The sequence below is a fragment of the Procambarus clarkii genome, chromosome 1 (genome assembly GCF_040958095.1).
Source record: "Procambarus clarkii isolate CNS0578487 chromosome 1, FALCON_Pclarkii_2.0, whole genome shotgun sequence".
Taxonomy (NCBI): Eukaryota; Metazoa; Arthropoda; class Malacostraca; order Decapoda; family Cambaridae; genus Procambarus; species Procambarus clarkii.
Window position 1 is genome coordinate 45681257 of NC_091150.1, and position 17059 is coordinate 45698315.

The 17059-nt window shown below is 48.3% G+C and overlaps 1 protein-coding gene across 17 annotated transcripts in view; it reads right to left on the bottom strand.

The window, feature by feature from the left end:
* LOC123774768 (ubiquitin specific protease 47) overlaps positions 1–17059 on the bottom strand; it is a 178678-nt gene that overhangs the window by 32604 nt on the left and 129015 nt on the right. For all 17 annotated transcript variants that reach the window (XM_069305519.1, XM_069305307.1, XM_045769966.2 and 14 more), the window contains 2 exons: positions 12130–12253; positions 5532–5704 (listed from right to left, as the gene is read on the bottom strand). In XM_069305519.1, the coding sequence (XP_069161620.1) occupies positions 5532–5704; positions 12130–12253 (297 nt within the window). The remainder of the gene's footprint in view (positions 1–5531; positions 5705–12129; positions 12254–17059) is intronic.

The following is a 17059-nucleotide window of genomic DNA, read 5'->3' on the forward strand; positions in this document are numbered from 1 at the left end:
AGAGAGGCACGAGGAGCAATGGCCTAAAGACACCCCCGTGTAATTGGAGGCAGTCTTTGTCTGCCATCTACCAGGTCAGGCACCCAGAGAGGTTGGAATTCCAAAACAAACTACTGCTGATCAAATAAATTGCAAACCGAAAGCCGAACTAGCAACAGAACTCCCCAATCAAAACCAAGGAAACAAGTATGACGTCACCACAAATGCCGCGCATCTGTCTGCACAACCCCCCCCTCCCCGGGAGGGGGACTGGAGGGTCCTAGACCTCCACGCTGGCAACTCTCCTCAGTTCAGAGGCCGAGTATCAAAAAACATGAAAAAAAAAACAACCGGAGGGAGGGAAGGATGCCAGGGAGCCTCCTCGTCTCACCCAGAAAATGGCGTTTCATTACATACAATGCTGGTTTTCTGTGGAGAGCCCCTTCGGATCCCTGGAGCTACCTAACCAAAGACAAAGAAAAAGAGGGACATACCCGGGAGGCGGTCGTCACTCGCTCCTCAACTCGAAGTCGAGATAAATGGCTCCAACCTGCGACCCAAGGCTACAAATGCCTGAGAAGACCCAGGAATATAAATGAGATATCGTGCAGCCAGGAACCTGTTCGACCTCCAAAAGCCCTGTGCCCGAATGTCAGCCCAGGACTATATTCCCAAAAACAGCAGCGAAAGCCGTGAACTTACGAATGTTGTGGGCACGGGGATAGACCACAGGCTGGCTGGACCGAATAATCCTGTGGACGACCTGGGAGAACTGCACCTTGGAACAGGTAAGAAGGGAAACCGGGTCCACCCAAAGCATGTTCCCTGCCACGGAGGCCGTGGAGCGCAGATACCGGCGAAGAGCCGCAACTGGACACAAAACATGATGCACCCCCGGCCGAACTAACCAAGCATCAACAACCCAAGGACCCCTTCGGAAAGCAGCAGACTGATTCTTCACCATAATAGAACGAGAAGGATGCAAAAGAACGAAATGACCTCCAGGACTGAAAGAGCAGAAACCCTTGCGCTGGAGGAGAGCATGACGCTCCCCAACCCGACCCACAGAGGCCAATGCCCTCAAGAAAAGAGCCTTAGAAAAACAGTCCTGAACCGAGGGGGCCACCACAACCCGAGGAGAAGAGAGAAAAGAGAGCACCCGGTCCAACGACCAGGATGGCTCAGGCGGCGCATGAGCAGACCGGAGGTGAAACAACGTCCGAGAAAGCTTGCAGAACAGATCAGAAGAGACATCCACCCTGAAAGCAAGCTGCAGCGGCTCCACCAGTGCCGCACGAAATGAGGCAACAGTATTTGGCACAAGATGATGGTCCTGAAACAACTGAGAGAGAAAGGACAAAACAACCCGATCAGAATCGAAGACAACCTATGAAGAGACAAAAAATTGCTGAAAGGACCGCCAGGAAATTTCATACTGCCATTTAGATGAAATTCGCAGGTGGGATACCATCAACTAAGCCACCTGATCACCATACAAGTAGTGATACACCCACGTCAAAAACACCAGACGTGAAGAGTGGAGGAGAAAATCGAACCAGCCACATAACCGACCGGACCGATCTGCTGAAAGAGGCAGAGCCGCGGGAAGACCCTTGGGTTTGGACATCGAGCAAGAAGCGCCTGAAACCAAGGCTGGCCCGGCCACCAAGGAGTCAACAGGACTACTCTCCCTTGACAAGTCTCCAACCGAGCCAGGATCTGGAGCAATAACTGGACCGGAGGGAAGAGGTACAGGTAACTCCTCGACCAGTCCAGCCGAAAGGCATCGACTCCGACGGCCTCGCAGTCTGGGAAGGGCGCCACATAAAGTGGAAGACGCCTCGACCATGCCGATGTGAATAGGTCCACCTCTGGGCACCCGTACGTCCGGCAGAGCCAACTGAACAAGTCGGCATCGATCGTCCATTCCGTGGAAAGGGAAATGAACCGAGATAGGCCGTCCGCCAGGACGTTTGACACCCCTGAACATGAATTGCCAGGAAAGCCTAACTCCAAGAACTCAGCAGACAAGTCACCCGAAGCGACCAGCCCCAAAGCACCAAGGACTGCATCAAATCCACGCGGTTCAGGCAATGAACCACCGGGGAGCAATCCGAATGAAGCCAGATCGTTGCTCCTCGAGCGACCCAAATCCTCTAAAGCGAATGCCACACCGCCGCAAACTCCCTCGCCATGCTGAGCTCGATGGAAGGACGGACCCCACCGACCCAGGCCAGCCTGGTGAGCACTTGTCACAAAATCCCAGCTGAGAGACGAGGCATCGGTGAACACATCGAGCGAGGGCTTCGGGACGTGCCATGGCACAGAACCCTGAAAAATCTGCAGAGGAAGCCGGTGCCGCAGCAGCCGACGCAAGGCTCCCGGGATCCGAACCCATCAAACGCGAGAGCAGAAGGAACGACCCTGAAACAACCTCTGAGTCCCACCTCGCCTTGTGCGAGTTTGAAGGTTGCTCTGTCCCTGTTTTGGGGTGACATTCACCGTCTGCCCTGTTGCTGCTCCGCTGAATTATACTGTAGTGAGACTCGGGTGGCTTCGGGGATTGCCCCTTCCGGATCAGCGACGGAGGCATTCAAGCCTGGTCCTCCTGCCGGAGCTTTTGGGCCACACCAGTGGGCTTCCTTCATCCCTGCTTTTCTGGTAGACTCTGCTTTTCCCTCCAAAGGCAGAGGGTTTGAAGGACGGCTCAGCTCCGGGTTCTGACATGGAGGATTCCAGGGCTGGGGAGGAGTTGATTTGAGGGGGCCTGAGTCCCACTTGTCCCTGCTTGGGTGTTTGGTACCCTTAGCACAGGGTTTGTTGTTACAGGGGAAAGGGTTTTTCCTTTCCCCCTCCCTGTACGATTTTGTTACGAGTTCGACTCCTCCCCGGGTTCGGGTCCGAGTTCCCTTGGGTTCTTCGGTTCCCTCCTTCTGGAAGTTTTTTACCTTCCTTTCCTTTCTGGTAGATTGTTTATGTAGATGATGAGCATTACTGGTGCAAGAGCAGAACCCTATGGTACTCCACTAGTAACACTCCTCCAGTCAAATACATTGTCTCTGATTACCGCCCTCATCTGTCTGTCGGTTAGAAAAATTTTCATCAATTTTGGAAGTCTCCCTGTCACCCCTCCAGTATGTTCCAGTTTCCAGAACAGCCTCTTGTGTGGGACTATCAAATTTTTTTTTTAGGTACAGATAGACAGTCAAAACCACCTCTTTTTCTGCAGTATCTCTGTGGCTCTATCATAAAAACTAAATAGATTTGTTACACAGGATCTTCCTGTCTGAAAACCATACTGTCTGTTCATTATTATGTCATTACTTTCTAGGTGTTTAACCCATTTTGCTTTAACTATCGTTTTTAGTGTTTTGACTACCACTCTTGTTAATGATACAGGTCTATAATTTAGAGGATCTTCTTGACTACTATTTTTATAGATTGGAACTATGTTTGTCTTTTCCATATATCTACTAAGATTCCTGTGCAAAAGTATGTCTGGAATATTAATTGGAGTCGAATGCACAGCTCGGTTGCACATTCTCGCAGCGCCCAAGGTGAAACTCCATCAGGTCCAACTGCTTTATTTCTTCCTAGCCCCTCGAGTAATTTTTCAACTTCGTCTAGAGATACCTATGTATTCTATGATGTGCTCTGGAATTGGTATTGGGGTCCGACTCTCTGAAATCCTCATTTTGTACAAACACACTTTGAAACTGTTCATTTAGCGTTTCACACATTTCTTTTTCATTCTCGGAAGTCCTGTTCCCCCATTTTCAATCTCTGGATTTTAGCCTTTACATGCAGCTTGCTTTTAATGAATTTATAGAAAAGGCCTGGATTTGTTTTACATTTGTCTGCTATACCTTTCTCAAAATTACTTTCTCCTTTTCTCCCCCATGTTGAGTAATTGTTTCTTGCTTGCTTGTAGTGCTGGTATGTTTGCAGCTTAGGCCTCTTCCTATACTGAACCCATTTTCTTGCCTTTCCTCTCTGGCCCTCTCACAATTTCCGTTGAACCAATCCTGTTTTCTGGCCCTGCATATCTCTGTTTTGGTACGAATATCTACATGCCTTCATCGTATATTTTTCAAAATTTGGCATACATCTCATTTACTTCCATATGAGGCAGTTGATAGTGGTAAGGATTGTGATGTTGTGTACCTTGACTTTAGCAAAGCTTTTGATACAGTGCCACATGAAAGACTAATTAAAAAGATAAAGGCTCATAGTATTGGGGGTGCTATTAAGTTGGATTAGGGCATGGCTATACCAAGGAAAACAGAGTTAGTATAAATGGGGTTAAGTCAGAGTGGGAAAATGTTGTAAGTGGAGTGCCTCAGGGCTCTGTCCTGGGACCTCTGTTGTTTATAATATATATAAATGATTTAGATTTCGGTTGGAGTAGCAACTTTTGCAAATTTGCCGATGATACAAAAATCGGTAGGGAAATTAACACAAGACGACTCACAATCACTTCAAGTTGATCTAAAAAGGGTTTTGAAATGGTCAAAAGATTGGCAGATGCAGTTTAATGCTGATAAATGTAAAGTTTTGAGGCTAGGTAATGATGATAGAGTTACAAAATACGAGCTAGATGGTGTTGAGACTGCAAAGTCAAATTGCGAAAGGGATCTAGGAGTTATGATAAGTAAGAATTAAAACCAAAGGATAAATGCAATAATGTTCGTAATAAGGCAAATAGGACACTGAGATTTATTAATCGAAGCGTTAGTAACAAGACACCTGGTGTTGTTCAGCTATATCTTGCTCTGGTTAGACTCCATTTAGATTGTGCAGTTAATTCCCCAAATTAGAAACCTGTCATATGAAGAGAGATTAACAAAGCTTAAATTGCATTCACTGGAAAGGCGAAGAGTTGGGGTGACATGATAGAGGTTTACAAGTGGATGAATGGACATAACAAAGGGAATATTTATAGGGTATTAAAAGTATCAACACAAGACAGAATGCAAAACAATTAGTATAAATTGGATAAGTTTAGATTTAGGAAAGACTTGGGTAAATACTGGTTCAGTAACAGGGTTGTTGATTTGTGGAACCAGTTGCCGCGTGGCATAGTGGAGGTGGGGTCCTTCGATTGTTTCAAACGTGGGTTGGATATGCATATGAGTGGGATTGGGTGGTTATATATAGGAGCTGCCTCGTATGGGCCAATAGGCCTTCTGCAGTTACCTTTGTTCTTATGTTCTTGTTTTCTAGCAACAAGTCTGTCCAATTAAACCTCATTAAAGAAATTTCAAAGTTTCCCATACTGTCCTCTCTTGAAATCGAGTTTATCAACTGTTTCAATGTCCCCATTCTCATCTAGATTATATCACAAAGAATAATTTAATTTCCAACAGGACATGATGACTCTTTCCCAAGGTTTCTCAAGGTCTAATGTTTGAGTGCAAGTGCACTTTTTTTTGTTTAAAACATTTGATAATACCCCATTCTTACAATAAATAAATAGAGCTAAATCAACTAAGAGTGGGTATTCTGCTGTTGGTGGACTAAACCACAGTGCAGATACTAGTATAAGCACTAACCCCACTGTCCTTGCTAGAGCAGCTGGCAGGGCTGGCAGCACTCTCAGCAGGGGAGGCAGCAGAAGACATGGATGCAACACCACTACAACTACCACTGTTGTTGCTGCTCTCACCTCCTGATGGATCTACCTCTTCCTCTTTGTAGGCTGGAATTTGAAGTTCTTCTAACGCTTCTGTCAAAAAATCCCAAAACCATCTATGTTCAATTATTTGTTCATGATCCTTGTCAATATGAATACAAAAGCTGTTCAAAAAACCAGCGTTGAATGTAATGAAACTCCATTTTCTGGGCGAGTCATGGAGGCTCCCCGGAGCTATCCATGGCTGATATGGATACCCTAACTATTTTACATCAGTCGATGTGGGTGGAGTTCTAGGCCTACCAGCGACCACGAGCCAGAACCTATCCCCCTCACAGAGGCACGGGAAGCAATGGCCCATAGACATGCACATGTGATTTGGAACATTCTATATCTGCCATCGACCGGGACAGGCACCCAGAAAAGTAAGCGCCACAAAACAAATCCCTATTCTGGTTAACAATGAAAATTGGCAAATAAGTGGACAGAACTTTCCCCCCAAAAAAACGAGCAAACAAGGGTTGGAGGGAGGGTTGCCAGGGAGCCTTCAGAACTCGCCCAGAAAATGATGTTTCATTACATTCGACACTGGTTTTCTGGGCAGAGCCCCTACGGTTCCCCGGAGCTACTTTACCAAAGACAACAAAAGAAATAAGGGGACTTACCCCGGGAGGCGGTCGGTGCTTCACTCCTCAACTCAAAGTCGAGACAACGGGCGGCAACCGCCGACCCAAAGCAACACAGACCCAACTGGGCCCCAGAACGTTCACAAGGTAGCATGCAGTCAGGACTCTGTTCGACCGTCAAAAACCCCGCGCCCGAATGTCAGCCCAAGACATATTGCCAAAGACGGCAGCAAGAGCAGCAAACTTACGAATGTCATGGGCACGGGGATAGACTGCAGGCTGGCTGGATTTAATTACCCTGAAAACAACCTGAGAGACCCGAAACCACGAACAGGGAAGAAGGAAAACCAGATTAACCCAAAGAGCGTCCTCTGACACAGAAGCCGTGGCGCGCAGATAACGGCGGAGGGGCGCAACCGGACGCAACACATGATGAACCCCCGGCCTGACAAACCAAGCATCAACAACCCAAGAACCCCTCCGGAAGGCAGCAGTCTTATTCTTCGCCAGAAAAAAGGGAGACAGCTGCTGACGGACAAACCTATGACCATGACCAAAAGAGCAAAAACCTCTGTGCCGGAGAAGAGCATGAAGCTCTGCCACACGACCCCCAGAGGCTAATGCCAACAGAAAAAGAACCTTATCAAAACAATCCCGAACCGAAGGGGCCACAACAAACCGAGGAGAAGAAAGATAGGAGAGCACTCTGTCAAAAGACCAGGGCGGCTCAGGCGGCGCAGGAGCAGGCTGGAGGTGAAAAAACGCACGAGACAGCTTGCGAAACCGTGCAGCAGTAACATCGATACCAAAAGCAAGGTGCAGCAGCTCCGCCAGTGCTGCACAATACGAGGCAACAGTATTAGACACAAGATGACGGTCCTGGAACAACCAAGAGAGAAAGGACACCACCATCTGAACCGAAAGCGAAGAGCAACGACGAAGGGACAAAAAGAACCTGAAGGATCGCCAGGAAACCGCTGGGAGGAAACCCGCAGGTTTCTTGCTGGTTCCCCACAGGGAAACCAGCAAGGAAGCCACTTGATCACCATAGAGATGGTGATGAACACGAGTCAAAAACACAAAACCCGAAGACTCGCGGAGAAGAGCGAACCAGTCTCGTACCAGACCGGGCTGATCTCCTGAAAGAGGCAGAGCCGTAGAAAAACCTCTGGGTTCGGACATCGGGCAAGCAGCACCTGAAACCACGACTGGGCCGGCCACCATGGGGTCGAAAGGATTACTTGCCCCTGGTAAGTCTCCAAGCAAACCAGGACCTGGAGCAACAGCTGAACCGGGGAAAAGAGGTACAGGAACCCCTCACCTCGACCAGTCCTGCCAAAAGGCGTCGATCCCGACAGCCTCGCAGTTGGGGAAGGGCGCCACATATACCAGAAGATGCCTGGACCACACTGACGCAAAGAGGTCCACTTCTGGGCGCCCGAACGTCTGGCAGAGCCAACTGAATGAGTCGGTGTCGACCGTCCATTCCGTGGACAGGGGAATGAACCGGGACAGGCCGTCCACCAGGACGTTGGACACCCCTTGGACGTGAACCGCTAGGAGAGCCAAACCCCGAGAACTTAGCAGACGAGTCACTCGAAACGACTAACCGCAAAGAACCAAGGACCACATTGAACCCCCTCGGTTCAGGCAATGAACCACCGGGGAGCAGTCTGAGTGGAGCCGGATCGTCGATCCATGGGCGACCCGAACCCTCCGAAGTGCAAACCACACCGCCGCGAACTCCAGCACTGTGCTGTGGACTCGACGGAAGGACGGACCCCACCCCCCCCCTGGCCAGCCTGGTGAGCACTGGTTACAAAGCCCCAGCCAAGAGATAACGCGTCCGTGAACACATCGAGCGAGGGCTTGGGAAGGCACCAAGGCAATGAACCCCGTAAAACCCAAAGAGGAAACTGGCGACACAGTAGCCGACACAAAGCCCCGGGGAACGAACCCAGTGATCGCGAGAGAGGCGAAGGGACATCCCCGAAGGAACCTGAACGGCCGATGCAGCCAAACCCGACTCGGCGGGTAGATCAACATTGCAAAGTTCAGGCTCCCGCACAGACCCTCGAGCATCCACCGGGAGACCCGGAAGCCCCCAGAAACAAGCACAGGTGAGACCGCAGCCGGAGGAAGAGACAAGGAAGCGGTCTGAGAGTCCCACATAAGACCCAGCCAGGTCCGAACCTAGGAGGGAACCAGACGGGACTCCCTCCAGTTCAACAGGAACCCGAACCCAGCGAGCTGGGAAAGCACCAAATCCCTGGCAAGCAGACACGCGGACTGACTGGGAGCCCAAACCAGCCAGTCGTCGAGGTAAGCCAACACCCGGACACCTAACAGCTGTAGAGGGGCCACCACGACCCGGGTAAGATGAGTGAACACACGAGGTGCCAGATTCAACCCAAAAGGGAGACAATGACAGTGGTAACTCTGAAACCCCACAACAAAACCGAGCCAGTCCCGGAACCCCAGATGAATAGGGACGTGCCAATATGCGTCTTTGAGGTCCAGGGACACCATCCAAGCGCCCGGCTCCAACAGAAGCCGGACCTGAAACAGAGTGGTCATCCGAAACGAGGGGAAAGAAACCCAAGAGTTCAGATGAGACAAGTCCAGAATGAACAGCAGGTCCGCACAGTCCCGTTTCGGAACTAGGAACAGGCAGGAAACCCACCTGAGAGACGTCGTCGTTTTGACCACGCCCAAGCGCACCCACTCCAAGATGACCCGACACAGTGCAGGAGAGGAAGCCTGCCCCGTTAGCCCCAAAGGAGGAGGAGCCACCCAATGCCACTGCAGGCTGAGAGAAACAACTCGAAAAGCCCACAAATCGCGAGACCAGCTGTGAGCGAACAGAGCAAGCCTCCCCCCCACTGCCCCGTCAATGGGGCGAACCGTGAAAGGGCCGCTGCCCCTTACGAGACCCCAACCTGCGAGCAGAGCGAACATCGCGCCAACCAGGCACAGGCAGGACCGCAGGCGGCACCGGCACTGAACCCGACACCTGTTGCATACCCCGACGAACGGAACCGCGAGCCCTGGCATGACCCCGCTGGGAAGGAACCCCTCCGGTTCCGCTGGAGCACCAACAACTCAGACATAGGGCGGCAAGTGGAAGAAGCCGCCTGAATAAAACGCTCAACCGCAGAGGCCTCAAAAAGCAGAGAACAAGAAGGAAGAAGACAACCTAAGAGTCAGGGTCCAAGCGGATTCCAAAGAGGAAGTGAGGACCACCTGTTGACACACAAAACGCACAGTGAAAAACCGCAGCAACGTCTCCCGCAAGATAGGCGCAAACAGCTTCCAAAGAGCAGACGACACACGAGCAGCCAAGACTAAGGCACCAGACCCAGGAACGGCCCCAAGCGCCTCTACATCCTCCGCAAGCCAATTCGAAGACGACGCCAGGAGGGAAAAGAAATGCAGGACCGAAGCTAAAAAGCCACGAGCGCGTAAGTCCTCAGCCACAAGTGCAGCCAACAGGGAAGGAACCTGCACATGAAGCTGAACCGCACCAACATCCCGAAAAGGGCAGGAGCAAAAAGGCACTCATAAGATGCTCAAAATCGCCCCCTAGGTAAACCTGGACCACCGTCAATGCTTTGCCACTCAAATGTGCGGGTCCGACAGAACGCGTCACAAGCATCCAACGAAAACAAGGGACAGTCTGCAAGACAGGATGACACCAGAACCTCATAATGCACCCAGTAAGGACACGTTGATCCAAATCTGAATGAAGAAGGATCCATTATAGAAGCCAACTCCGGGTCATGCAGGAAGCAAGCCGCAATGGCCTACCCCACCTCAGGCGGTGAGACGTGGGAAGCCGAAAACCTCCGGAAAGATGGAACCGAAGATTCCACAGGGACATGGAACTGAACCTGGGGAGCAGCAGAACCCAAGTCCAAATTGTACGCAGAGGGGAAAAAAGGCGGAACCCCACTCCTTGCAACAGGAAGCCCCACTCAGTAGGATGGAAAATCCAGGCGGGGTTCAATGGAGCCCAAGGCCCCCAAGTTTGCTCCTCCCCAACCCCAGGAACCTCCACTCCAAAGACCCCGAAGCCCTCAGACGCTTCGAGACTGGAAGCAAGAGGGGGGACCGAATGAACCACCAAAGGGAAAGAACGAGGGGGCGCAGACGGAACCAAGGCTGAAGCGACCAACACCCCCAAGTCCGAGTCCCTATAGGCAAAGCGAGGCAACCTCGGGGCGTCCGGGGAAGCGACAACCCGAGTACTTTGCAATTACTTAACCTACCCTGCAATGCGCATGCTACCTGCACCCAAAGAACATCATCATCAGTTTGGGTGAATTGAGTCACGAACAAGCAACACAGCTCGCAGGACTCGGGGTCAAATGTGTCACCGACCCAACAGGCAGCATGACGGAGGCAAAAAACAATGAGTGTCACCCTGAGACAAGGGGACAGAGCAACCCTCAAACTCGCACAAAGCGAGAGGGGACGCAAGGGTCTCCTCCATTGGACCCGAGAGCCTCCGCAGGGTTTTCCAGGGCCCCTAGACTGGGTCTGGCTAAGGGTTATCCCAGGCAGGGCACTGCTAACCGGTGCCCCAAACTACCAAGCAAACTGCTAAAAGCTGAACCCATGGGGCGTGTCCACTCATGAGGGCAAAGCAGGGGGTGCCACCACACAAAACGACCCTAATATAAGGAGGGGCATGAGAACACAAGGCAGACCCCCCCACCAGCCAATAACAAAAAGAAAAGAAAAACTACACAAGTGGACAACATACCCAGAGGGAACAGAGCCAGCCACTGTTATAGGTGAAAACTAGCTACACAAGTACCCTGCACCCCACCAGTGCAATAACTACCACTTACCCCAAGGTAAACAATGGAGGAAAACCCCCAAACACTTGAGGCGACCAAATGCCAAGCAGCGAAAGGCCAACAGAGAGACCCAAGACGACTTGTGGAAGAAAACCCCAAGCCCCAAGGGCGGTACTTACAGGGCACTCAGGGAAAGAGACCCTAAGCACATGCAGCCCGAGTACCTGAGAATATTACTCCCAGCTCACATGACCATGGTAAGAGCAGCACTGAAAACAATGAACAGCACTGAGAGAAGACTGGAGCTGGAGCCACACGACCATACATGATTCCATCAGCCGACGAACTGGGGCGGGGATCGCCGGTGTGAGGGTCTGGGGCTTTCCCTATTCCCTCCTGGGGAGGTGGGGGGGAAGCTGCGCAGACATGCGGTGCGGCTCTTGTGACGTCATGCTTGTTTGCCTGTTTTTCTTTTGGGAAGTTCTATCCACTCGTTTGTCAATTTTCGTTATTAACCAGAATAGGGGTTTGTTTTGTGGCGCTCACCTTTCTGGGTGCCTGTCACGGTCGATGGCAGATATAGAATGCTCCAAATCACATGTGCATTTCTATGTGTCATTGCTCCACGTGCCTCTGTGAGGGGGCCAGGTTCTGGCTCGTGGTCCCCGGTAGGCCTAGAACTCCTCCCACATCGACTGAAGCAAAATAGTTGGGGTATCCATATCAGCCATGGATAGCTCCGGGAAGCTGTAGGGGCTCCCCCCAGAGATACATACCGTACGCCTAATGCATACAACTGGCAAAGGGTGATACATGGATATCAAGTTTAATATTCCAAATTTTTTTAGTAAGTGCTGAGGCTTACAAAAATATGTGATAAATATTTTTTCTGAATCATCTCATTCTCAGCCTGGCAATCATATATTCAGAGAACTTTACAATATCCTAAAATGCTTAGGTTAAAAGTTGTAGATAACTGAATTTACTATTCACTTTAAAGTACACAGTATTTATAAAATTAGGCTTGTGAAAAAATCAATATTTATTGCAGAGAGAGAGAGGAGGAACAGGAGAGTAATATACAAGATACCTTTACTAGTGTCTGGGAGAGGGCAGTAGAGTGTGATGGTGTTTTCGTAACGGTCTAGGATGCAGTACATGCAAGATCCAGTGAAGAAGTCATTAGGCTCAGCACCAGATGCCTCAACATACACCTGTAGGCATAGTAATATTTCATAAATGTTCACTAGTCACATATTAGTTCATAAAAGGCTTGACACTTAACTATTTATAGCAAATACTGCCGAGGCTTGGTTATCCAAAGCCCACTGAACTAGACTGCACACAGTAAGTCAAGTTCTGGCAAAACTTTGCCATATCCAGACAGAAATCCAGAAAACCAGATAATATGTTATGTAAATTATCAAGAATTACACACTTCAAGATCTTCATTTTCAAACAAGATGATGAACTACAACCTTAAGTTTCTGTTTTAAAATATATTTTTTATTTATTGTGTGTGGAAATTTTAATTATGTTGGTTCAAAAAAATTTTGAATTATTTTTTTTTTTAACTTTCCCGGTAAGAATTCTGCTTATCCAGATGTCTGGCTTATCCGGTGTGGGATCCTTATCGTATAGTTCAGAAAAGTGAACTTGGACATTAATTGCAAAGTGCTCGTTGTTTAACAAGTGCATTTACAATTTAAATTTTGTTTAAATTGTGTAAAAATTATTTTACTTTATCATCAAAAGCAAGATCATATCATGAATAAATTATAATAATGTTTGAGTTGATTTTAAAGCTGAGGTGATATGAATCAGAGGTCAAAGTATAGTACAAAATTTTTATTCAGTACCCATTTAGAATATTTTGGCTTTGGTTTACAAAGAGCATCCACAGTTATAAGCTGGACTGACCAAGTACATACAGTAATTGCAAATTTATACACCACACATAACAAAAGATACTTAATACAGAAAACCATATACGTAGCCAAAACTTTCATACTTTTCGAAATAGATGAAATTTTGACAAATCTGCAGTGGCGCACCACACCACTCATAACAAAGATGAGTCAACTGGCTGCTACCGCTAACCCAAAGCGAGACAAGACCACTGAGGGCTCAACACATTGACAAGATACTGGGCAGCCAGGACCCTGTTCGATCTCCAAAACCCTCATGCCCGAATATCTGTCCAAGACGTACAGTATTGTCAAACATTGTGGCCAAAGCTGCAAACTTACAATCATCATGAGTGAGAGGGTAGACCGCAGGCTGGCTCGACTTGATAACCCTGCGAACGACCCAAGAGACCCGAGCCCTGAAACAGGGAACACGAGAAACTGGGTCAGAACAAATCGTGTTCCCGGACATAGAAGCCAAGGCGCGCAGGTAATGGCGTAAAGCCAAAATCAGACAAAACATGATGCACTCCCAGCCTGACGAACCAAGCATCAATGATCCATGGACCCCTCCGAAAGCCCGCTGTCTCGTTCTTCGCCAGAAAAGAAGGATATAAATGAAAACAAACAAAACGTCCACACGGACCAAAAGAGCTAAAGCCCTTACGCCTGAGGATAGCATGAAGCTCCCGACACGTCCCCCAGAAGCCAAAGCCAACAAGAATAAAGCTTTCTGGAAACAGTTTTGGACTGAAGGGGTCACCACAAACTGAGGAGAAGAGTTAAAGAAGAGCACCCAGTCCAAAGACCAGGATGGCTCAGGTGGCGCATGAGCAGGCCGGAGTTGGAAAAAAGGCACGAGAAAGCTTGTGAAACAGAACTAAAGAGACATCCACCCCGAACGCAAGCTGGAGCGGCTCCGCCAGTGCTGAACGATACAAGGCGACAGTATTCAGCATAAAATGCCTGTCCTGAAAGAGCCAAGAAAGAAAAGTCAACACAATGCAATCCGAGACCGAGGACAAGGAACGGAAATGGCGAAAAGACCGCCAAGAAACGTCATACTGTCGCCGAGAAGAAAACCGCAGATGGAACACCATTAGAGAAGCCACCTAGTCACTATATTGATGGTGATACACCTGCATCAGAAACTCCAAACGTGAAGCGCAGAAGAGTAGAGCGAACCAGCAAGGTACCTCACAAGCCTAATCTGCTGAAAGATGTGGAGCCGTGGAGAGCGCACAGGGTTCGTACACCGAGCAAGCAGCGCCTGAAACCAAGGTTGGGCTGGCCACCATGGGGCCAGAAGGAGAACCCTACCTCGATAGGTCTCGAGCTGAACCAGAAACTGAAGCAACAGATGAACCGGGGAGCAAGAGGTACAGGTAACCCCACCTCGATCAGCCTTGCCAAAAGGCATCTACCATGAAGGCCTCACAGTCGGGGAAGGGTACCACATAACGGGGCGATACCTCGACTACCCCGACGCAAAGAGGTCCACCTTCTGGGGCCCGAACTTCCGGCAGACCCCACTGAACATGTCGGCATCCCCCATCCATTCCGTGAACAAGGGAATAAACTGCGACAGGCCATCCACCGGGACTTTGGACATGCCCACGATATGAAATGCATGGAGAGCTAAACCCCAAGAACTCAGTAGAAGAGCAACTCAAAGCAACCAGCCCCAAAGAGCCACAGGCCACAGATCCCCCCCTCCCCCACAGTTCAGGCAATGAACCACCGGAGGGCAGTCCGAATGGAGCCAGAGCTGTGGCTCCATTCCATTATGGAGCTATGTCATATCTACAATTGAAACTGTATGGGGTTAGCCTCCACCACATCACTTCCTAATGCATTCCATCTGTTAACTACTCTGACAGTAGTGTGTGACGAGTGTGTTTTGCTCGAGCAGTGTGTGTTTCTGACAGTGAGCTCTGGTGTTGACAGATGGGGCTGAGCCACCACATGGTCAACTTGTACACAACATGAAGCCAGCTACGATGTAGGTATTCAGTTTATTTACACTTTTCTGTACATTTTGCATCTAAATTAATCATTCTTTAAGGAAAAAATATTTAGAAATTTTTCATTTTTTTTTTATGCATGTGCATATGAGTGTATATCCTTAGTAGCACATTACATTACAGAATATGGCAGTAGTAGAGGAAGATAAAAATGCAAAGAATATAACTAGAGATACAGTTGAAAGATTTACCCCAGCACTGTGCCACTGTTTAACGCTGACAATCCCCTCCGACCAGGGAGCCGGTCGGCCGAGCGGACAGCACGCTGGACTTGTGATCCTGTGGTCCCGGGTTCGATCCCGGGCGCCGGCGAGAAACAATGGGCAGAGTTTCTTTCACCCTATGCCCCTGTTACCTAGCAGTAAAATAGGTACCTGGGTGTTAGTCAGCTGTCACGGGCTGCTTCCTGGGGGTGGAGGCCTGGTCGAGGACCGGGCCGCGGGGACACTAAAAGCCCCGAAATCATCTCAAGATAACCTCAAGAATCTCAAGATAACCCTAGTACATAGGATACAAAAATAAATTTTTTTCCTTCTAGTACTGTTAAAATGCATTACCTGATCACAGAAAAAAAAAAAATAAATTGTATGCAACTTACTTTGGCTGTGGATCTGAAACGAAGAAATTTTTAAATATTTATTTCAATGTCTCTGATTTGTTTTTTTTTCTGTATTCTTCCAGCAGTTTTTCAAGGAATAGTGTCCTTGAAAAATTTATAGTAAAATGTGTAGAACATCGGAATGCTCAAATATATTCGTGCCACTAATATATGCACAATAGCTTAAGCTTAGAACAGTAAAACACACAGATTTTGCCCTTATTACATTATATACACAAGTCATATATAACAGTCTACATTTGTATGCACAATTACAAACCATTAAGCAGTTTTGGTGGGTGAAATAACCTTGTAACCAGTCATCAGAGTTCTGCTTATCCCCACATGTTTTATGTGAAATTATAACTGCAGGCACTGAATACATTATATTTTCTTTGTATTTTTAATGTTTTACAATATATTTTAAGTGCAATGATGCATTGGGCTGTCAATAATGTTATTTGTATCACAGAACTTGTGGAACATAGGTATGAACAGATGTGTGTCACTAATATGAGCACAATATTATATTCTTTGAAAAATAAAACATTGTTTTTGCTGTTATTACACTATATACACACATTGTATACATCTACCATAATGCATTGCTAAGCATTTCTGGTGGGGTGTGGAACGAAATCCAAACACAGCAAAGCGACACAGGAAAACAGCAGACAATGCTACCTGATGCAGCAAAATGCCTCCAATATACTATGAACATTGCTAAATCTAGCCACAACATTATCATCATCAGATTTCCGTCACATCAGAATAAGTAATTTTCCACAGGTTTATTTTCTTAAGGAACATGAGGTCAGGTTTCATGATGTGCAGATGCACAAAACTGTGCCTGTATGCTGTGAATGTCTGCCTCCCTCTGTCTCTGCCTCTGTGTGCTGTGAAGGGCGCCTGACACCTGAATGGACAGCGCTTCAGATTCGTAGTCCTGAGGTTCTGGGTTCGATTCCCGGTGGAGGCGGAGACAAATGGGCAAAATGTTTCTTTCACCTTGATGCCCCTGTTACCTAGCAGTAAATAGGTACCTGGGAGTTAGACAGCTGCTACGGGCTGCTTCCTGGGGGTGTGTAACAAAAAGGAGGTCTGGTCGAGGATCGGGCCGCGGGGACGCTAATCCCTGAAATCATCTCAAGATAACCTCCCACTCTCAACATCATAACCAGCATTGTAATTACTGATATCTGAACCTTGTGTATGAGCTTTATCAGTCAGGATCTTCTATGACATTATCAACTCAAAATAATCGCATTTATTCACTTATTTTGTCCACATTAAGTGATGATGTGAGCACAAACTGCATGGCAGTGCTGTGAGCTGCTGCAGCATGGTCACCCTCCATATGATGAGGTCTTCACACACAGATGGGTGTCTACAATTTGTTTTCAAAGATGACATCTGTTTATTGGAAACTTTGGAAGCAAATGTGAGCCCTGTGTATGTAAGATCTGATGGAAGTATGTAAGATCTGATGTA